This window comes from Haliotis rufescens, unplaced genomic scaffold (genome assembly GCF_023055435.1).
Source record: "Haliotis rufescens isolate VD_foot unplaced genomic scaffold, xgHalRufe1.0.p SCAF_63, whole genome shotgun sequence".
Lineage (NCBI taxonomy): Eukaryota > Metazoa > Mollusca > Gastropoda > Lepetellida > Haliotidae > Haliotis > Haliotis rufescens.
In genome coordinates, this window is record NW_025964354.1 from 1,747,230 (window position 1) to 1,771,788 (window position 24,559).

The 24,559-nt window shown below is 39.8% G+C and overlaps 2 protein-coding genes across 3 annotated transcripts in view; both read right to left on the minus strand.

Annotated features, from left to right (window-relative positions):
• The window catches only part of LOC124150171 (hemicentin-1-like), a 262,470-nt gene that overhangs the window by 104,279 nt on the left and 133,632 nt on the right, over positions 1-24,559 (minus strand). The window lies entirely within an intron of this gene.
• LOC125375935 (hemicentin-1-like) lies at positions 10,064-23,782 on the minus strand. Its single transcript, XM_048386993.1, has 11 exons — positions 23,509-23,782; positions 22,758-23,015; positions 22,181-22,438; positions 21,213-21,497; positions 20,537-20,821; positions 19,930-20,184; positions 18,816-19,115; positions 18,345-18,473; positions 17,841-17,874; positions 17,377-17,414; positions 10,064-16,345 (listed from the first exon to the last, which is right to left on the minus strand). Exons 1-11 carry the CDS (start codon positions 23,744-23,746, stop codon positions 16,287-16,289), a joined length of 2,139 nt encoding a protein of 712 aa, XP_048242950.1. The 5' UTR covers positions 23,747-23,782; the 3' UTR covers positions 10,064-16,286.

Genomic DNA, 24,559 nt, shown 5'->3' on the forward strand with positions numbered 1-24,559 from the left:
GTCACAATATTAGTAAAAAGTATATCATATAAAAATAATAGTTCTATTTATGCATACATACTGATATCAGGGCTCAGCTGGTCATGTGTAAGACGTACAATGCGTTGCTCCCCTAAGACAGACCAGAATCCTACGAATCATATCCTAGAATTACCCAGATTGTGATTCTTTGTTTGTCAACACTATAATACTATGTTCGTGCTCGTGGCTTTCTTAACGTCTAGTACGTGCATCACTTCGGACTTTCCTCCCACATCAAACGGACACGCTGTTTAACAACCGAAGTGCTGGTAAAAGCGGCGCTAAACCGCAGTTACACATTAAACCTCAACATTGTGCATACGTGTGAGGGAGACAGTCAAGAAGGATTTCTTCATTGAAGGGTCTGGCAGCCAATTATAAACCAAAATCAACATGCATGACATATATACACCAAATAGGGTAATAAGTTTTAGGTTGATGAATACATACATTCAGAGTGGTCATGAAGCTTGTATCAGATGCTTCAAATGAGGGACAACTTCCCTTTTTTCATTCATAAACTGTGATATGATCAAGGGCATATGTAAGTCTTAAATAGGCGCAAGGGGCACTTCCTCGAAGACTATTATTAACATAATGCCTATGTCTGAGACTCACCTGGATTAACTTGGGACGGAAATGCTAGGTTTCGTTATACTTGTGAACGGTGTTTCCTGCTTAAAGTTCAAGGAGTGTGCATAAACATTTTGCTCTTGGAATATGCAATTGTCTATCCACATCGTCATTTTATGGAGCTGAAAATATAAGATCAATAGTACAAACTTTGGTACTGGTATCAAAAATATAATTTAACATCCATAAAACGTATTGTGAATATCATGCAATATTCTCACTTATAAAATGTGTGCAAGAAGATGATTATCAACTATGTGGAAATATTTATTCATTCTCTTACTCTCTGTCTCTGTCTCTCTCTCACGCTTTCTCTCGGTAGCTCTCTCTCTCTCACTCTCTCTCTCTCTATCACTCTCTCTCTCACGCTTTCTCTCGGTAGCTCTCTCTCTTACTCACTCTCTCTCGAATTCAGTCATGTCTGTCTGCCTGGCCCTCTTTCGCCGATCAACATGAACAGTACATCCTCATCACTAACTCTTAATTTCAACCCACATTTAACTGACGTGATATACTCGAAATGGCGTGAGAACGAATTCCGTCACGAACTTCTTTCTTTGTCTGCAGATACTTCACACAGAAGACATTCTTGGGCAGCACGCTGTTCTTTGACGAACTGAGAAAAGGAGACAAGAGTACATATACATGTCGTGCCATAATAGACGGAAATACCGTCCGCAGAGAAATACAACTCAAATTGTACGGTAAATATTTTAGGAAGTCTCTCTTATTTCGTGATTTACAGTCGAATGTGGTTATCTCATAGTTGTAGCTTGACAGATAATGGAGAATTTTTGATGGAATGAAAACATTTCATTTCTGACCTGGTTGATTCTCTGACCACTGGTCAGTAGTGTGTACCATCTAGTAGTGTAGTAGTATTTGACCACTTTCGTGAAACTCACGAGAACGTGTATGGTGCTGACAAACCTGGAAACATTATCAGGGTGAATTTGGATTCGAACCCATCTTCTTAGATTTCTAACACACCTAAGAGACACAACTCTTGACTTAAGTAAGACGAGTTCTATGGATGAACAACTTCTTTATTACAATTAGTGCGACGTTTCGGTGTAGATCCTAACACCTTTATCAAGCATGTGATGGATAGTGCTAAACAACATAGGTATATTTACTTATTAACATAAAAGTGTATACAGTAAATTGATTGATGGACGAAGAGAGCTGATTGAGATAATTGGAAGCCAGTGGATGACTAATCAACACAGAGTCAACAAGCAGAATGATAGAGATGATGGAAGCTGTTGTTGACTATGTGTGATATTGCCAACTAAGACATGCCAATCCGTTCTCAATTTCAGTTTCGCTGTTTGTTTTGTCTGACTTAACTTGAGTTCTGCTTTATTTCAGTTCCCCCTAAAATCGTTATTACTCCATCAGAAGATAGGATAAGGCGACAGAAGGACACTTCAGCATCTATGTATTGCAAAGTCGATGGACTTTCAGGCGACGAACTGCAAGAGGCCAAGTTCGAATGGCTGGACAAAAATGACGATATCATTGGATCTTACATCAGAAACGATTCCAAACGCAACAGGTACGGCTTTCATGACGGTTTTGAAGGGAAGGCCACGCCAGTCCTGAACATTTACCATACACTATCAATAAGAACACTTACACTGTGTATGATTAAATCTCTTTGCTCCATCTTCTGTGTGCAGGGTCTACACGTTAAAACTTCCCGATGCAACCCGCCTTCAGCTTGACCAGTTGACCAGTGGCGAGCGAGGGACATACACCTGTAGATGTACAGTCGGTGGCAACATCATGATCAAAGACATTCAACTTATTATCTACGGTAAATGTTAAAGCGACAAATGAGTTGGTTGTGATAAACGCCGCTTTGAACAGTGTTTCCGTTACATTACTGTGTGTCAATTGAGAAGTCGTAAATCCCATAGTATAAATAGACTTACTATGAACGTAACGCTAAGACTTCTTCGTGAACCGGAGTCCTGAACACTCTAAGTATATCTTTGTAGTATGTGGCTGATTCTCTGCAGACAGTGTGGACCAAAGGCAATTCGGTGATTTACGCTGTACAACACGTTGAGTCATATTCCTCATCCGATTTTGATGTTGACCACATTGCCCCATACAGCAATATCATTATTAAGCTCTGTCTGTCTGTGTCTGTGTGTGCGTGAGTACGTGCGTGCGTGGGTGTTGTGGTTGGGTTGGGAGTCAGTGTTAGGGACATCAAGTTTCATTCGTGGTGCACAAAGGATTATGAATGAAAAAGCTTCAGGATTTTGTTACTGGATTTTTGAATGATGGATGCAAATAAAGTTTATGTGACCTCTGAGAACTGTCCATGTGTTGTTGAGCTGAGGTTTTAGATGTTGTGAGGTTTTAAGTCCTGACTTGTGTTCAATACAGGTAAGCCAGATACACCAACGAATCTGCAAGCCGCCACCGTGGACTCGCGTTCCATTATCATCACATGGGACAAAGGCTTCAACGGCTTCTATGAACAACGTTTCAACATAGAATACAGACAACCTGACGGTCAATGGATCACCCACCCATCCATGCCGAGGGAGGACTACGCCCTTCAACTGAAGCTGGATGGTCTAAAACCGGCAACAATGTACGACATTCGGCTAAATGCTGTGAATGAATATGGTTCCAGTAACTACACGTTCGTCAATGTGACAACTTTGACAATGTGACAACTTTGACGCCTTATAACATCGCCATCAGCACCACACATTAATCTGATGTTGCACCAATCCCTGCTGTCTGAACTTCACATACTATATTCATAGTAGTAACCGTGTTATTGTTGCTGCAGTTGTAAGGTAATCTTGTGATTAAAATGTTGGCTCATCACGAACAAAAGCAGAATTCGAGTCACGGAAATGTGTTAAGCTAGGTTTTGGCGTCACCAGCCTTGCCAATTTAGGATTAATATATGAAGCGGCGTTAAACCTACCCACTCAATATTTATATTCCCACATATGTATTAGTAATAAAGTCATATGAACTTTGGTATACATATTCCTGTCTTCATTTTAACTATTCCTTAAGTAGCCAGCTGGCAGTAGATACCATGTATATTGTTTGCTTCAATGTATTTGTCGCAAAATTTATCTTTCTCAAGTAAGCTGATGATGTTTACTTCAGTACCAGCAGTATTCTGAAACACAAATTGAAAGATGGGGGCACAGGCAGCCGAGTCATCTAAGGCCCGGCAATTCAATATGCAGAGTTTTGATCCATGGGCACGCCAGTAACCTATGATTGGGGATTTGTATCCCGGTTCGCCCCGATTATGTAGCTAGGTTTGTCAGCACCGTATCCGTGGTCGTGGTCCTCATCCCAGACCTGCATCACTTTTGAGTTTCCTCCCACATAAAGCTGACAAGCAGTGATACAACTGGAATACTGTTCAAAGTTGTGTTAAACTAAACACACTCACTCTTTGTACGGATATTTGGGGAGCGTTTGAACCCAATACAAAAGACTGGACGAGTCTTCAATTCTAAAGTTGATGGTAATGAGGCGAGGTTTTGGCAGACTTTTCCTCAGTTAACATACAAGCCTTACATGTTTGATATGCCACTAATATCAAGTTCTTTGATCAAACAAGTATGAGTCGTATGTTGACATGTTCTGTAGGCCGTATGTTGACATGGTCTGTAGGCCCTACACTGAAATGTTCTGTAGGCTGTATGTTGACATGTTCTGTTGGCCGTATGTTGACATGGTCTGTAGGCCCTACACTGAAATGTTCTGTAGGCTGTATGTTGACATGTTCTGTAGGCCGTATGTTGACATGGTATGTAGGCCCTACACTGAAATGTTCTGTAGGCCGTATGTTGACATGGTCTGTAGGCCATACACTGAAATGTTCTGTAGGCCGTATGTTGACATGGTATGTAGGCCCTACACTGAAATGTTCTGTAGGCCGTATGTTGACATGGTCTGTAGGCCCTATTCTGAAATGTTATGTTGGCCGTATGTTGACATGTTCTGTTGGCCGTATGTTGACATGTTCTGTTGGCCGTATGTTGACATGGTCTGTAGGCCATACACTGAAATGTTCTGTAGGCCGTATGTTGACATGGTCTGTAGGCCATACACTGAAATGTTCTGTAGGCTGTATGTTGACCTGTTCTGTTCAGATCCACCTGATGTGATGGTCATGCTGTTCCGCGTTAGAATGTTAGCCCCTGATTTATCCTCAATGCAGTATTCGGGCGGTGGGGTAGACTAGTGGTTGCAGCGTTCGCTCGTCACGCAGAAGACCCTGGTTCGATTCCCCACATGGGAATAATGTGTGAAGCACATTTCTGGTGTCCCCCGCGTGATATTGCTAGAATATTGCTAAAAGTGGAGTAAGATCATGAGTTGTTTCTACATGTTGCCGTTTATACAGCAGATATGTTGACAAATCTCTCCGTATTATACAATACTGAAACTATTATCTACTATCAGTGTCAAACCCGTTCGACAAACCGACCTCAGCGCTGAGATGATCGTAATTCCTATACTTTAACATATGCTTATGATAGTCGTAGTGCCGAGATCGCTTTGTGGTCCTTTATTGTAATTTTGCTACTCTTCCTTAATACTGCTTCACAGTTGCTACAACTACTACAACGAATTCCCCCACGTCATCTTTAGCAGTTACTAGGTTCACAGTTTTGTTTTGTTTTGAGGACAAGTGTGTTGCTAACCAGGGCTGTATCTATGTATCCAAACTGTAAGTGATACACTCGACAAGAAATACAGTACATCGGTCGTTTGTTGTCTTTGTCTATTTAGCGTGGCGTGAAATGGATATCTTGTTTACTCCCATCACATTCAGGATATCACTGAGGAACATAAATATTTTACATATCCATGGTGGTCAAGCTTAGGAACACATTTGTAGATTTTTTTCATATGTTTGCAGAAGACAATTGATCAGCAGGTGAGTTGTAGGTACAGGTTGTGAATTGATAAAAATAACCATAAGTTTGGGGATAGTTTTCTGAATACGATGCTAATGTACATGATAAAAACACGATCTCAGTATGTTTTTAGCAAGGATGTAAATGTTATTGATAATATGATGCAACTGTTGTATTAATGTGAAGTCCTGATGGTTGTAGACACGCCATAACAACGGTTGTGGTGTTTGATTAAGAAACAAACGAGAGGTATATGTTTATCGTTCAATATAAACAAGGATGTTTATAACATTTACATGCTTTAAGAATGTTTACCCGTATTTAAATAATGATGACTCCCAAAATACAATCCGATCCAAAATACAAGTCCTTTTCATGTTGGGTTAAGTTGGTGTTTCCTGGATATTCTCAACACAAAAAACAATTGACAGCCATTATCTGTACCTTTTCTCCCAGTACAGAATGTCGAAGCTCGCCCACGTTTGGGTGCGATCGTTCGGCCATTGCGTTTATCTCAACTAGCCTTTCAAAAATAGCGTCGTTCAATTTACGACGTCATCACGTTCCTGGCGTTTGTTCGAAACTCCAGAAATGACGTCATGATATAACAGTGTTTTATCGTTCTTCATTATTCTTTGTGATCTATCGTGTAGCTTTCTTATATTTCTTATGTTTTGAATTCGGTGCTGGAAAGTACCTGAGGGATGTAACGACAAATCAAAATACCGTGATGGATTAACCGATATGTTTCATCGATATCTGGAATATCAACTGCTAACATCGATACAAACTTATCGTAAGAACTTATACCAAGAGCAGCCTATGCCTGTTGTAAGAGGCGACTAAATGGGTCGGGTAGTCAGGCCTGGTGACCTGGGTGATTGCATATCATCGTATCGGAAATACGTGGGTCGATATTCATGATGTCAATCACTGGCTTGTTTGATTCAGACGCGATTATTTACATGCCGCCTTCATATAACTGTAACATGACCCTGTGTTGCGTTAAACAACAAACACACGTATGTATTGGCACATTTTGAATCATTTAATTACTTGGCCTTCCAGACAACACTATGAGGCTCGCGAGCTGGCTGCACGTGATTGGTCTGTTATCCCTTTGTGATCTCACACACGGAGGTCACGTGATCACGTTGAGACTTACACACAGGGGTGCTAGAGACATGCCCATCTCTATAATGGACCCACGGCTACAATGTGGTCGATCGTGTGTGAAGTTATCACACTGTCAAGGGATCCTGTACGATGGCCACGTCTGTCGGCCGATACTCAAACACAAAGACGTCAGAGAAGACAAAGATTCTGAATATTGGCCAGTCATGAACAAAGGTATTAATAGTACCTTCATAGTTTATAAAGTGCAATGGGAAACAATTTTTTTCTGGCTCAGTTTTGACCTTTAAAGCTGAAGTAAAAACAGATAATCTGATTGACAAAGTGTTTTACCATAAATTCTGAAACAAATTGCTTCTGTTTGATCAATCAGAGGATTCAAATCACAATAATTGACTTTGAATGCTCTCATATCATGTTGACAGTAAAAACGCGTAACGCTGTTTGTGACTGTAGCTGCCTGTGCACCCCTTAAAGTGAGACAGCCAAGATGTAATGGTCACATCACACAATTGTAATCCATAAACACATGTTTTATTGCAGAGGAAAAAGAGTTCAAGGGAGAGCGTGTACAGATACGCAGTTGTGAGTTCTGTTTTAGAAATATGCATAGTTAATGTAGTGATTGAGACTAATGTTTAAACACGTTTAAATATGATCCCATAATTGTCATTAAAAAGCTAAACGTTTGTGAAATGTTTAACACTTGCAACGTTTGTTATTTGGTGATCGGTAAGATAACTGCTCAGTGTTTCTGGTAGAATATTATCTTCCCTGTTGCCTTTCAGTTACAAGAACTATGGTGATACATAGAGTGCACCTTCCAAACATCAAACTTGGTGAGGCTTTGAAAAAAATCACTGCGACTTATTATTAATGTTTATTAAATGGTAAATTCAATTTTGCAGTAGATTTAGATACACTTAATATTTTTTATAACGAATATTATAAGGCAGTCATTAATTTAAGGCATCTTGTAAACTGAAGATGTGTGTAAGTATTTAGGTTTTGAGGTCCAGAACAATGTCCAAATTACATTGACTCACATACATGCTACTCATATCCGCTCATTTAAACACTTGAGAATAAACATCCCTATCGTACATTTAGACTGGGACACAATCATTCCTATTCATACATGATCCAAGTGGGTGTTGCTGAATGAGACGGGGAAATGGCAAGTGTTCTCAAATATCGGAAATGAGGTCAGGAGATGCCTTTGACCCTGTATTTCTGCTAGAGTCTGCACTTGAAGAATCGTGTTTTCATTCCAGATCGAGGAAGGAAGTAGCAGCATTTACCATGGTCACAGTATCAACACTTTCACGTCATCATAGTTCGACATTATTCTGAAGCAGGCTCTCTCAAGGTTATCCCTGTCTGATACTGCGTGTAGATAGTAGATTGGAGTAGTGACACTGTTGAAGTAGTCGTTCTAAATAAAAACAAAATCGTGTACTTCCCGAGCGTGAGCGACGGTAATACATGAATTCTTAAATGACTTTCCTCAAATGAGTATGACACACATGCTAGTGTAATACTTTCTTCATAACCTGCTACTTCTGAATCCGTTGGAGCTTCGCTTCAGAGGAAATGCACTGATCACGACCGCCGTCACCAGTGTCACAGACTCCAACAATACACTGATACGCGTGAAGTAATTGTGTTCATGTTTTTTTGAAAATGTTCAGTCTTATAAATTCAGCTAAATCGAATTTATTTTGGTTTTCAATTTCAGCAAATTCTGAAGTTTGAAAGTACAGTAGCTATCACGTACGACAAACTGTAAACCTTTGAAATAAAGTCACTAGCTATAGATGGGTCGCAACCATTCTATTTACATTGAATACGACTATATGTGAGTGAGTGAGTGACACTATGCTGCTTTTGCATATATTCAAGCATATCGCGGTTGTCTGTAAATAACCTGGAGCGGATGGTGATACACTGCTTGCCAAGAGATTCGTGACGTCTGGGCATAGTGGCACACAATCAACCAGGTCTCCCTTTATGCCCCAACGCTATTCACAATTATCGGGTCTTTCCAACACACCCGTTGAGGACGGCCATCGGTGGTTATTGATTACAAATAGAATATTCCACAACTTGTAGCAATATGAAAATGTATTATTTGTGTTTCTTATTGAGGTGTGTTTAGAAATTAGATAAGTTCATTATGGTTGAGAATTTGTTGTTTTGGCGGTGTTTGTTTTATAAGGTTAGGCCATGTACAGTGGTAGTCTTTTAAGTATTTTACATTTTTTTTTATAGGCTGAGCATGTAAAGAAATAATTAAATTCACCTTCATTGAATTGTGAATTACAAAAAGTACACACTCTCTGTCCCCGTAGACATGTTTCTACAATCATTAGGTGCTTGGGACATACTCCAACCCACAATCCATTCGGTAACAAATTGATACAAACAATATTGTGTATCGCAAATGGTTGTACGTCAGTGGTAAATTGTAATCTTATTATTGATCTGGAAGCCGTTCCAAAAAGCAATCTCATCTCAAAGATGATCGTAACTCCCATACTTTAACATAGGCTTATGAAAGTCAAATCAGCAGTCCTTGGCGAGCACTCAGATCTCCCTCTTCCAAAATAGTACAATCAAGATCAAGAAAGCCGACCGTTTGGATTCATTATCATACATACAAGTCGTGATAGAATAACGCCAATATTGCGTCATTACGTTTAGATGTCCATGTCATTAAGAAACATTATTTTGGAGAGAACTAGCTGACAAGACTTCATCCGCAAAGCGGAGTTTAACACAAGTTTGCACATCGCTTTTTCGAATCATACCTCATTGAACAGATACAAATACACACTCACTCCTCAAAATTAAATTCGCAGAGAGAAATATATACTGGGGCTTGACATGAATCAGGTGATTGTTTAATTTATGCACAAAATTAAGTACTCCCACAAACCTTGCAGCCAATAGGAAGAGTGTAGCACGTTTGCTGTTTCATTCCTTCTTTGCCTTCGGCATGGAAGGGTAGTTTGCACACTGAATACACATGGATTTCGCTAAAAAGTCCTGTGTATGATGACACAGGTGAGGAGAAGGGAATTGTCTCGACCGTAATTGGGATTCCCCGACATTCCGTACTGGTGAAAGCAGTCCACTTCAGCAGGCGTGGCTTATTTGTTTACATGCATTTGGAAAAGGACGCAATAACACGTGATGACTTTAGCTCATAAGAATGCAGGAATTATAATGAGCACAAGGGAATTTATTCATTACAAGTTATTACAAATCTAACGAACAGAAAGAGGCAGTTGCCGTACATGACCTGACTTATTTTTCCACCAAAGTATGGTTTGTATTCAACATGGTCACCAAATCCACGAGGTCCTGTTGTTACTCTGCAGTTTTAATGCCTTTGGTTTGGACTTTATCACTTCCGTTGGTTTGACGAAATGAACACACTCGGACCGTAACTGTTTGTCCTTATGACGTCTGTGAGAAAGTATGATTCTCGACTCAATGCCCTTCAGAGGTAAGGTCGTATACTCAACTGTCCGATTTATGCGACGAAATGAGAAACATGTACAGATAAAAATGATAACTGTATTTGGTGGAATTTGTTCATTTTTGTGGATCAGTTGCACTCCGCAAGAAAACGTTCATCTTTGAGTTTCATGTTCATTGATGTACACAGATATTGATGTCAGCATTTGAATCATTAGAAAATCATTCTGAAGAAGTGTTTTGGATTGGAGAGACAAAATGACATTGTGTTGCTCATTGAGATAATCGAATAACAGAGCTGGACAAATTGGGATTTGACAAATAGGACCACTTGAAATTGTGTCCTTCATATGTAGCGTGACACTTCCATTTCATGTAATTTCCGTTTTAAGGACAAACTCCTGAATGTATTAGGGGTGAGATAATACGAATAATGAGATGTTTTTAAAAGAATGCACTGTTAGTTAAGTCTTTGCAGAACCAAAAAGAGCATAGCATTTCTAGCGGACCACTCAGGTACAAGAACCACTGAAATGCACATGTGAAACCTATGAAAAGTTATTATACTCGATCACCATGCACGTGTGTTAAGTTGATATAACCGACATCTAAAACGTTATTATATAGACCATTTAATAGCTAGAAATCAACACACGTCTATATTCCATTACTGAATCCAACTGTCCTAACGGTCTGACTGTCCTCCCATTTATTCTATCGCCCTTCGTCTGACATATTCGTATTTCATCCATTTAGAATTAATTCCATACACTGCCCCTACGCGTATCATGACACAAGTTACCCCTTATACTACAATATATTATACAGAACCTTCCATCACTTGATATACTCCATGCACTGCCCGTACGCGTATCATGACACAAGTTACCCCTTTTACTACAATATATTATACAGAACCTGCCATCACTTGATATACTCCATACACTGCCCATACGCGTATCATGACACAAGTTACCCCTTATACTACAATATGTTATACAGAACCTGCCATCACTTGATATACTCCATACACTGTCCGTACGCGTATCATGACACAAGTTACCCCTTATACTACAATATATTATACAGAACCTGCCATCACTTGATATACTCCATACACTGCCCGTACGCGTATTATGACACAAGTTACCCCTTATACTACAATTTATTATACAGAACCTGCCATCACTTGATATACTCCATACACTGCCCGTACGCGTATCATGACACAAGTTACCCCTTATACTACAATATATAATACAGCACCTTCCATCACTTGATATACTCCATACACTGTCCGTACGCGTATCATGACACAAGTTACCCCTTATACTACAATATATCATAAAGCACCCTCCATCACGTTATATACTCCATACACTGTCCGTACGCGTATCATGACACAAGTTACCCCTTATACTACAATATATCATAAAGCACCTTCCATCACGTTATATACTCCATACACTGTCCGTACGCGTATCATGACACAAGTTACCCCTTATACTACAATATATCATAAAGCACCTTCCATCACGTTATATACTCCATACACTGTCCGTACGCGTATCATGACACAAGTTACCCCTTATACTACAATATATCATAAAGCACCCTCCATCACGTTATATACTCCATACACTGCCCGTACGCGTATCATGACACAAGTTACCCCTTATACTACAATATATCATAAAGCACCTTCCATCACGTTATATACTCCATACACTGTCCGTACGCGTATCATGACACAAGTTACCCCTTATACTACAATATATCATAAAGCACCTTCCATCACGTTATATACTCCATACACTGTCCGTACGCGTATCATGACACAAGTTACCCCTTATACTACAATATATCATAAAGCACCTTCCATCACGTTATATACTCCATACACTGTCCGTACGCGTATCATGACACAAGTTACCCCTTATACTACAATATATCATAAAGCACCTTCCATCACGTTATATACTCCATACACTGTCCGTACGCGTATCATGACACAAGTTACCCCTTATACTACAATATATCATAAAGCACCCTCCATCACGTTATATACTCCATACACTGCCCGTACGCGTATCATGACACAAGTTACCCCTTATACTACAATATATCATAAAGCACCTTCCATCACGTTATATACTCCATACACTGTCCGTACGCGTATCATGACACAAGTTACCCCTTATACTACAATATATCATAAAGCACCTTCCATCACGTTATATACTCCATACACTGTCCGTACGCGTATCATGACACAAGTTACCCCTTATACTACAATATATCATAAAGCACCCTCCATCACGTTATATACTCCATACACTGTCCGTACGCGTATCATGACACAAGTTACCCCTTATACTACAATATATCATAAAGCACCTTCCATCACGTTATATACTCCATACACTGTCCGTACGCGTATCATGACACAAGTTACCCCTTATACTACAATATATCATAAAGCACCTTCCATCACGTTATATACTCCATACACTGTCCGTACGCGTATCATGACACAAGTTACCCCTTATACTACAATATATCATAAAGCACCCTCCATCACGTTATATACTCCATACACTGTCCGTACGCGTATCATGACACAAGTTACCCCTTATACTACAATATATCATAAAGCACCTTCCATCACGTTATATACTCCATACACTGTCCGTACGCGTATCATGACACAAGTTACCCCTTATACTACAATATATCATAAAGCACCTTCCATCACGTTATATACTCCATACACTGTCCGTACGCGTATCATGACACAAGTTACCCCTTATACTACAATATATCATAAAGCACCTTCCATCACGTTATATACTCCATACACTGTCCGTACGCGTATCATGACACAAGTTACCCCTTATACTACAATATATCATAAAGCACCTTCCATCACGTTATATACTCCATACACTGTCCGTACGCGTATCATGACACAAGTTACCCCTTATACTACAATATATCATAAAGCACCTTCCATCACGTTATATACTCCATACACTGTCCGTACGCGTATCATGACACAAGTTACCCCTTATACTACAATATATCATAAAGCACCTTCCATCACGTTATATACTCCATACACTGTCCGTACGCGTATCATGACACAAGTTACCCCTTATACTACAATATATCATACAGCACCTTCCATCACTTGATATACTCCATACACTGCCCGTACGCGTATCATGACACAAGTTACCCTGATACTACAATATATAATACAGCACCTTCCATCACTTGATATACTCCATACACTGCCCGTACACGTATCATGACACAAGTTACCCCTTATACTACAATATATCATAAAGCACCCTCCATCACGTTATATACTCCATACACTGCCCGTACGCGTATCATGACACAAGTTACCCCTTATACTACAATATATCATAAAGCACCTTCCATCACGTTATATACTCCATACACTGTCCGTACGCGTATCATGACACAAGTTACCCCTTATACTACAATATATCATAAAGCACCTTCCATCACGTTATATACTCCATACACTGTCCGTACGCGTATCATGACACAAGTTACCCCTTATACTACAATATATCATAAAGCACCCTCCATCACGTTATATACTCCATACACTGCCCGTACGCGTATCATGACACAAGTTACCCCTTATACTACAATATATCATAAAGCACCTTCCATCACGTTATATACTCCATACACTGTCCGTACGCGTATCATGACACAAGTTACCCCTTATACTACAATATATCATAAAGCACCTTCCATCACGTTATATACTCCATACACTGTCCGTACGCGTATCATGACACAAGTTACCCCTTATACTACAATATATCATAAAGCACCCTCCATCACGTTATATACTCCATACACTGTCCGTACGCGTATCATGACACAAGTTACCCCTTATACTACAATATATCATAAAGCACCTTCCATCACGTTATATACTCCATACACTGTCCGTACGCGTATCATGACACAAGTTACCCCTTATACTACAATATATCATAAAGCACCTTCCATCACGTTATATACTCCATACACTGTCCGTACGCGTATCATGACACAAGTTACCCCTTATACTACAATATATCATAAAGCACCCTCCATCACGTTATATACTCCATACACTGTCCGTACGCGTATCATGACACAAGTTACCCCTTATACTACAATATATCATAAAGCACCTTCCATCACGTTATATACTCCATACACTGTCCGTACGCGTATCATGACACAAGTTACCCCTTATACTACAATATATCATAAAGCACCTTCCATCACGTTATATACTCCATACACTGTCCGTACGCGTATCATGACACAAGTTACCCCTTATACTACAATATATCATAAAGCACCTTCCATCACGTTATATACTCCATACACTGTCCGTACGCGTATCATGACACAAGTTACCCCTTATACTACAATATATCATAAAGCACCTTCCATCACGTTATATACTCCATACACTGTCCGTACGCGTATCATGACACAAGTTACCCCTTATACTACAATATATCATAAAGCACCTTCCATCACGTTATATACTCCATACACTGTCCGTACGCGTATCATGACACAAGTTACCCCTTATACTACAATATATCATACAGCACCTTCCATCACTTGATATACTCCATACACTGCCCGTACGCGTATCATGACACAAGTTACCCTGATACTACAATATATAATACAGCACCTTCCATCACTTGATATACTCCATACACTGTCCGTACGCGTATCATGACACAAGTTACCCCTTATACTACAATATATCATAAAGCACCTTCCATCACGTTATATACTCCATACACTGTCCGTACGCGTATCATGACACAAGTTACCCCTTATACTACAATATATCATAAAGCACCTTCCATCACGTTATATACTCCATACACTGTCCGTACGCGTATCATGACACAAGTTACCCCTTATACTACAATATATCATAAAGCACCTTCCATCACGTTATATACTCCATACACTGTCCGTACGCGTATCATGACACAAGTTACCCCTTATACTACAATATATCATAAAGCACCTTCCATCACGTTATATACTCCATACACTGTCCGTACGCGTATCATGACACAAGTTACCCCTTATACTACAATATATCATAAAGCACCTTCCATCACGTTATATACTCCATACACTGTCCGTACGCGTATCATGACACAAGTTACCCCTTATACTACAATATATCATAAAGCACCCTCCATCACGTTATATACTCCATACACTGCCCGTACGCGTATCATGACACAAGTTACCCCTTATACTACAATATATCATAAAGCACCTTCCATCACGTTATATACTCCATACACTGTCCGTACGCGTATCATGACACAAGTTACCCCTTATACTACAATATATCATAAAGCACCTTCCATCACGTTATATACTCCATACACTGTCCGTACGCGTATCATGACACAAGTTACCCCTTATACTACAATATATCATAAAGCACCTTCCATCACGTTATATACTCCATACACTGTCCGTACGCGTATCATGACACAAGTTACCCCTTATACTACAATATATTATACAGCACCTTCCATCACTTGATATACTCCATACACTGCCCGTACGCGTATCATGACACAAGTTACCCTGATACTACAATATATAATACAGCACCTTCCATCACTTGATATACTCCATACACTGCCCGTACACGTATCATGACACAAGTTACCCCTTATACTACAATATATTATACAGCACCCTCCATCACGTTATATACTTCATACACTGCCCGTACACGTATCATGACACAAGTTACCCCTTATACTACAATATATCATAAAGCACCCTCCATCACGTTATATACTTTCAGTAAACAATACACATCATCACCAGCATGAGAGCCCTTAACACAATCTTAAAATATCAACAACGTACAGAAAATACACCAAAGACAAAGCAGTAAAGTACATGGGATTTAAACTAGTTATTCAGAATAGATGGCAAAGCAGGCATCTGTCTTCAGCTGATATTGATTGTAAATAACCAGGAAGAATCCATCAATGGACACTAATCCTCACAGCTCTGTTTGGTGACATCGCAGCTCTTGGTGTTCACGTCAACAGAATCTGGAGAAAAGTTAACGAAAGTATTAACACCATCAATATCATTTGTGTTTGAGTGAACATTTATTTTATGAACACAGTTGGTTAGGTATGTGACAACTGCTCCATGTCCAAACGCCCTGCATCGCTGGAGAAATCAACATATGTCACGGCATATATGTATAGAAACATATTTATTAATGTTCCACACTTACATACACGTAGAGAAAACATTAATACTGTTTACGTTTTGGAATTGAGAAGGGTGAAGTATATTTTGTTCACACTGTCTTCAGCAGTGATACATTGTTAAAGTACTGACACAAACCTATTTTAAATATTCTCCTCCACCCTTTGTCTAACTATCGTTAAAGGTATCGTGACTTTGTTTTGTAATTTAATACCAGTGGTAACGAATATATGTACGGCCATGTTTTTGCTGGTATTAACGTTGCATGGAGCATGGCACATTTATATTTATGTATGGAATCACAGTTTTAATACTGCATACACAATGTCCACCTGAGAGATCTCTGATGTCAATGTTTCAATACTGAAAATATTTAAGTATTTAGTTGAAAAGAATGGTTTTAGAATATGTAAAATCATATGCAGGTGACAGGTCAGCGTTGGTTCCTGACTTTGACTCTTCAGCCTATTGAAAATAGCTTTCATATTTTGATTCTCGATGTGTTATGCTGACGCGTTTGGTTGTATGAAATAGACGTTCGATATCTCAGAGTTGGAAACTAGGGTTTTCTCCTATCTTCTATGTAATAAGGTTCTCTCTTCGCAAACGCAGTGCCGTGTCAGCCATCATGGAGTTATTGAGGCATAGAGAAGTTGGCGCAATTTTACAGACAGGACACACTCATTTAGATACATCCATCCTTCATCCTGCGTCCTACACGTATCAGTAGATTGATTTAATTTAATTCGCTGCTGAAAGTACTTATGTAGGTAAAAACATAGTTGAACATGTAAGAACTATGATTCAATGAAACACTGAAGTTGATGTATATGAACGACTGGGCAAGATTGAAACTTGTACTTACCATGCTCGAATGGACTGGGCCGAGGCATGAACGAATTCCTTGATGTTGGAAATAAATAAAAGGTTTTACTGGTTATCGAACAAACCTATGCGAAGCATCAGTGAAATTGAATACTTATACGTAGTTGTTTTGTTTTTTTCTTGTTGCACTGCACTCAGCAATATTCCAGCTATATGAGGGCGGTCTGTAAAAACATCGAGTCTGGACCAGACAATCCAGTGATTGAAATCATTAGCGTCGATCTACGCTATTGGAATACGATGACATGCATCAACAAGTCAGCGAGCCTGACCACCCGGTCCCGTTAGTCGCCTCTTACGACAAGCATAGTCGCCTCTTACGGCAAGAATGGATTGCTGAAGACCTATTCTACCCCGGATCTTCACAGGTTACTTAAGCAATTGGGATACAATGACATGCACTGACCCAGATTTCCAGAAGGACAACTGCTACGTTATACTTACATAGGTAGGTTTGTAGGTTCCTCTCCACCTACAACTTGACATAATAATAAAATATTGTCTTAATTACAATAGGAAAGGACGTTCGACAACAAGCAAATAAAATATAAAACAGTATGTAAACCTACAGTAATTTACAACAAGTAATATATAGTAATATATGATGAAATAAGGTCATACATGATAATCTTTATGGCGGGTGGGGGTAGAAGAAGGTAGGTCGGGGTACAGGGTGAGGCGTAGTTTTGGGGCTAGGATTAGGGGAAAAGCAGTTTCCATGTTGCCATTCCACAGACCAGAAATAAGTCACTATCAGTAGAAGTAAATTACTTAAAATTATTTTTTTGGGTAAATTTATCACAATGACTCCCTCCCTTCTTGGATTAACTGAGGCCATGAACATATTTGAAATTTAATTTCTTTATAAATCGACCTAACGACCTCAATTGTTAGACTGAAAATCCGTAACCCCAAAAATATCAGACCTAAACATTCTCAAATACATACCCAAAGTGTGCTGGGTCTGTCTCCGACAAAGAACCACTGAGACGGTGACGAGGGCAACCACAACCAGGATACCGAGTCCAGCTGCAAGGCCGATTGTAATTCCATGTTTGCTCATGACTGATGCTTTGGCTAGAAATGATAGATAATGTTCGCACAAAACCTGGTATAAAACAAGCTGCCTGTGGATGCTAGTGAATGTTGCAGCATTCAAAAAGGATACTGAAAATAAATAAAAGCGTTTCCATGATAATAAAGACTCTCAACAAAACACACATCCCATTGTACGATTTCGTCTAATTCACAAACATGTGTACATGAATCAAATAATGAAGTTACCAAGCGTTCGCAAACTAGCAGTCACAAGAAATCATTACTTTTCCAGAAGCAATAAATGCACAACGTTTAACACAATACCATTGTTTGTTTGATAAAATATAGCCTTGATAAGCCATTGTCCTTAGTGTCACTTACATAGTGTGGTTGTTGTATTTAACACTGTTATCTCCCCTTCACCATAGACATTAGTAGCATACAACTGGAAGTGGTACGTCACGGCAGGTGTCAGTCCTTGGATGTGCACACTGACGTAATGACTAATTCCTGGATCGGCTATGTTGTCGTTCCATGTCAACCAATGAGACTCCAATTCCGATTTGTACAGGAGAGTGAACGTCTGGTCAGCACCACCATCGAAGCTGGAGGTCCACTGTAGAGACACAGATGTATCAGTCACAGCAGCCACCTGGAAGTCTGTGGGTACAGAGGGTGGAGCTGAAATAAAGATGACACAGATGTATCAGTCACAACCACCTGGAAGTCTGTGGGAACAGAGGGCGGGGCTGAAATAAGGATGACACAGATGTATCAGTCACAGCAGCCACGTGGAAGTCTGTGGGTACAGAGGGCGGGGCTGAAATAAAGATGACACGGATGTATCAGTCACAGCAGCCACCTGGAAGTATCTGGATACAGAGGACGGGGGCAATATACTTGAGAACAACTTATTGCAGCTTCACTGAAATTTACGACAATATTAATTTGAGCAGCTTTATTATATATTTGGCATTATCTCATACCTACCATGTTAACTTAACGCCAATGATAAATGGTTACCTAGGGTGAATAATCTTATAGAGGAATGACATGATTCCCGAACAATGACCAGACTGAGGAAATGTGGACTCAAGAATACCTTCACGATTATTACCACAAGAAGCCCTATTATATTTTAAATATAAAACGCCAGAGATTACTCAGTCCTGATTATCTCCCGAAACAGATTATATTGGAAGTAAAAGGCAGAATACTGGCGACAGTTATATGAATGGATCACAAAACAAGTGTTTTTGAAGAGGAAAAGCATGTCCTGCTCTAACGTCAGCACCCGCCATTCACAAAGTTGCATAAAATGTATGTGTTTGATGCCTAACGCCGCCCAGCAGTACTCATACGGCAGCCTGTAAACATTCTAGTCTGGACCAGACTGCCCAGTGATGTCCCAGACAGTCCAGAAAATGACACACTAGCACGTTTTCGGATTAAAGCATATGTTTATCTACCATATTGTATTGTGAAAGTTACGTACTGTACACAGTGAGTCTGATGTTTTTTTCCTGAGAGTCACCAATGCCGTTTTGTGCCTGACAGGTGTAGTCCCCCTGGTCTGTTCTGGACACATTGCTGAGACTCATCTGGCCTGCCAAGGGGATGTTGTCTTTCCTCCATGTTACAGTGCAGCTTGGGTTACACTCGGCAGTGCAGGTGGCAGTTAAAGCACCAGTTCCCTCAACCATACTCAGTGATCCTGATGGTGTAATAGTAACACTATCCCTGGGACCATCTTAAAGGAAAAATGAAAACATTTTAGTACAAGAATGAACAAAGATGGGAGATACACTGAACGTTTTAAAAGAAGATTCAGAAATTCTTCTGATAAAATAGGTTCCGAGCAAACTACATGTTCTTGTCGCAAGAAGCGACTGAATAGACAGGGTGGTCAGGCTTGGTGACATGGTTGATTCTATGTCATCGTACCCTGACATCGTTGCAGGTTGTTGGCGATGCCAATCACTTGTTTGTCTGGTCCAGACTGGACAATCACAGGGAGTAATGATATCAGTTGGATTATTGAATATTGTGGCAATACGAAATGAATAAATATTAATTGCAAAAGTATCTTCTTCCAAACTCACACTGCACATCCACACTAACAGGTTCGCTTGCTGTCCCCAGTTGTAGCCTGCCTCCACTTGGTCTGAGCATGTTGCTGGCTGTGCAGGTGTACAGTCCACTCTGGTTCCTACTCATGCTCTCTAGTACAAGCTGTGGCTCTGCACTGACAGTGTAACCATTGTGTGTCCAAGTGTAGTTTGTGCCTCCTGGGTTTCCCGGGGTAGTTACATTGCTGCAGTCCACACTGAATGAAGAGAACTCCGTGACGTTCATCACTGATGGTAACCCAGAGATAGTTGGTGGGTCTGGAAATAATAACATGTTTTACAATTGAGCCACGCAATTTGAAATACATTCATGTAGAATGTATACATAAGTTACGAAATCGACACTATTTATACACGCTGTCTTCACTGAACATGTGATGTCATACTGAACACAATAAGGCAGATTTTAAACAGTGGAAACAAAGACCAAATGCATCATACTGGTATGACATCACAACTTTATGTTCATTATTTCAGAGAGTTTGAACGCTCATCCATATTACATATTTGTCGATATATGTGCTTTGTCCCATATTGTATCAGGAGAACATTGATGTTTACTTTTCGGTAAACTGGTGATGAATGATTAACAGATTCTCTATTTAACACCTCTACAATACATATGCCATACATAAACACCAAGTCTCACACTGTATGTCCAGTAAAACCTGTCCTGTAGCTGAGCCTAACTGTTGAGGTCCTTCACTTGGTGTGAGAGTGTTATAAGCTGTACAGGTGTACTGCCCTTCTTGATTCCTTCTAGTGTTGTGTATTTCCAACACAGAACTGGTGCTGATGACAGAACTGTCCAATGTCCAAGTGTAGTTTGTTGTCGGAGGGTGTCCTTGGACGATGTAGCTGCTACAGTCTACCCACACTCTGGATGTCTCTATCACTCCGTAAGACGATGGGAAGTCAGACAAAGAAGGAGCATCTGTTAAAATAACGAATTGTCTGTTCTGAAAGGCTACAATGATGACAAAGAATGTTAACTCTTTGTGTACGTTACTTCTTTAACAAGGAATTCTCACATTTTGAAATTCAGAAGAATCGTTATTGTACTTTTTTTTACCAGATGAACACATGCACTTCTGTTTAGATATATACTATCTTATTTCGATTAACTTGGCAGCCACTTTGTACTGGGTATTTATACACAAAGGGAGTATTTGATTATTTTCATGTATGTCTTCTTGGAGTTTAGAAAGTAATATTACTGATGTCATTTTATTGTATTCCTTTGTGAATATCCGGGTAAGAATTGGACTTCAGCAACCCATGCTTGCATACCAACCGTAAAGATCTGGGTTAGAATTGGTCTTCAGCAACCAATGCTTGTCGTAAGAGGTCACAAACGGGATTTTGTAGTCATACTTTGTTGATGCATGTCATTGTGCACCAATTCGCTTGTCGATGTTCATGACGTCAATCACCAGACTGTCTGGTCCACCTTCGATTATGTACAGGCCACCCTCATAAAGCCAGAACGTTGCCGAGTGTAGTGTTAAACAACAAACAAACAAACGAATCCTATGAGCATGACTATGTCATTACCTGAGGGTTGCTGTGTTACAAGTACACTGTGATTATTGTATCGTGATAGGTATCTCAAATCACACTGTACAATTACATTGACTGTGGCTGAATCTGAACCGACTTCGTTGTTAACTGTGCATGTGTATAGGCCTCCTGCAGTTCTGTTGATGCCACGGTCTTGAAGAACAGCCACGGCATTGAACACAGATCCCTCATAGCTCCATGTGTAGTTACTTCTACTAGGCTTGCCGGGTGAAGTATAGTTCCTACAGTTGATCCAGAGATCACTGTCTTCAACTACTTGGTAGGAAGACGGGAAGCCAGATAGAGAAGGTGCATCTGTTGACATGAGATTGTATATGATAACACAATATATGACACATTAGACATTATATGATGGCGTGTGTAATAAAATCATCAGAGTGTGAGCTTTGATTCAGCTAGATCTCTCAGAAATCAACGTTCAGCTCGTGGTGGGGTATACGGAATTTATTCCCCGCTGAGAAATTTATTTCCCTCAAAGGCAGGATACATAGTATTTTATTTACATAACGTAGACCAATCAGATTACATCATTCTGACATGAAGGTATGATAATGCATGTTGTGTGGTGGCATGTTTCACGAAGGTGTGAGCTTTGAGTCAGTTAAACACTCACATTGTACATCAACACTGACGGAAGCTGACTCCGACCCAACAACATTGCTGACAGTGCAGGTGTACTGTCCAGCCTTGGTCCTGTTGATGCTGTCTACTTGGAGAACTTCCTCATTACTGAACACTGACTGTCCATAGATCCATGTGTAGTTGGTTGTTGCCGGGTTGCCGGGTGAGGTGTACTTGCTACAGTTGATCCACAGTTGTGATTCTTCCACCACCCAGTGAGTAGACGGGAGTCCGGATATTGAAGGGGGAACTGTAAAGGGGATCGGGCTTTTGTTTAATGGATTCCGTCCATGTATAATTCAATCAAATTGTACAGAACAATGACTGACTCATTGATTTAAGATGTTGGTGAGTAGTTGTAGTGCGTGTTATAAGCTGAGAAAATATGAAGCTGTGGTGTCCAAGCATAAATATAATCGTCAGGCATGGTATATTACACAAACACAAATTTGTTACTTGATTATTGTATGTGTATTTGTGATTTTAGCCTGTAATAGTTTTGCAGTTATATAATAAATTCAATACCTTTTAAGAAAGAAATAAATAAAGATAGCAAATATGTATAGACAACTATGGTAACATTAAAAGGCAATACGACATAACAGCTATAAGGTATTACGGCAATAAGATACATTTGCTAAGCTGTGTTACTGCCATAAGATATTACTAATGTTAGTGTCAGCGTACATGCACGTCAGTTTATTTTCCCCACCTTTCAATGAAATGATGTCACGTATACTCACACTCGACTTCAACATTGATATGTCTGTCGGCTGCACCCTGCCGTTGAGAGTCTCCACTTGGGGTCAGAGTGTTACTAGCTGTGCATACATATTCCCCCTTCTGACTCCTGCTGATATTGTACACAGTCAACACAGCCTCCTTACTGAAGCTAGAACCTTTATATGTCCATGTGTAGCTTGTCACTGACGGGTTGCCTGGCGTAGTGGCACTGTGACAGTCTATACGTAATGTGGACATCTCTGTGACTCTCCTCGTTGACGGAAATGCGGTAAGTGTTGGTGGGTCTGACAAAACATACAGCATATGTGTGTAATGTGTGTGTGTGTGTGTGTGTGTGTGTGTGTGTGTGTGTGTGTGTGTGTGCGTGTGCGTGTGTGTGTGTGTGTGTGTGTGTGTGTGTGTTATGAATTAAAGTTAAAAAGTAAATGTTGTGTTGGATCGACAACAATTGTTATCCCTCACAGTTGCACCTGTTTCAGTTTGTCACGATAGTCATTTGTTTGGTTAAATAGCAACAACGAAACCCTTTCATAATCATTAGAAATCTTAGCTTTGTAGCTTTATATAGGATTCCGTCTCTGCGCATGTGTGTATGGATCACTATCAAAGAGTGATGATACCAGATGTTCGCGAGAAATTGGGCATTTCATAACAAATACACATATGATTCAAGTCAAGATAAGGAATAGCACTGTACATAATGTTTGGCACTGATACCTAAAAACTGAAAGTTGTACTCTACATGCCGACCCCAAGACCACAGGGCCGCAATTGGTGCCTATTTCGTGTCTAAGTATCCTAGCACCACATCTCACATGTACACATGATATTTTCTCAGTGTATTTCAGATGACATTTGCTTGCATTTGTTATACATTGTCCTGAAACTTTGTTGATAGATATGTGTTTATAAATAGATTTACGATCATCACGTTCAGTAACAAATGTCATAACATGTGTAGAATGAATAATGTCGAGCTGTTCTGATATGACATGTACATATAAGGGTGTTGTTCTGCTCATTATACAAATTCACTTTCCTTCACGTTCT

Bases quoted from the DNA above. Each gene is read 5' to 3' on its own strand.
- LOC125375935 (XM_048386993.1), bottom strand. From the start codon at position 23,746: ATGTCCACATTACGTATAGACTGTCACAGTGCCACTACGCCAGGCAAC. The intron at 18,474-18,815 runs GTAAGTGACACT...TATCATTTCTAG, and splicing joins AAATACAACAACCACACTAT to CCAAAGCATCAGTCATGAGC. The intron at 17,875-18,344 runs GTATGTATTTGA...TATTATGTCAAG, and splicing joins ACAGACCCAGCACACTTTGG to TTGTAGGTGGAGAGGAACCT.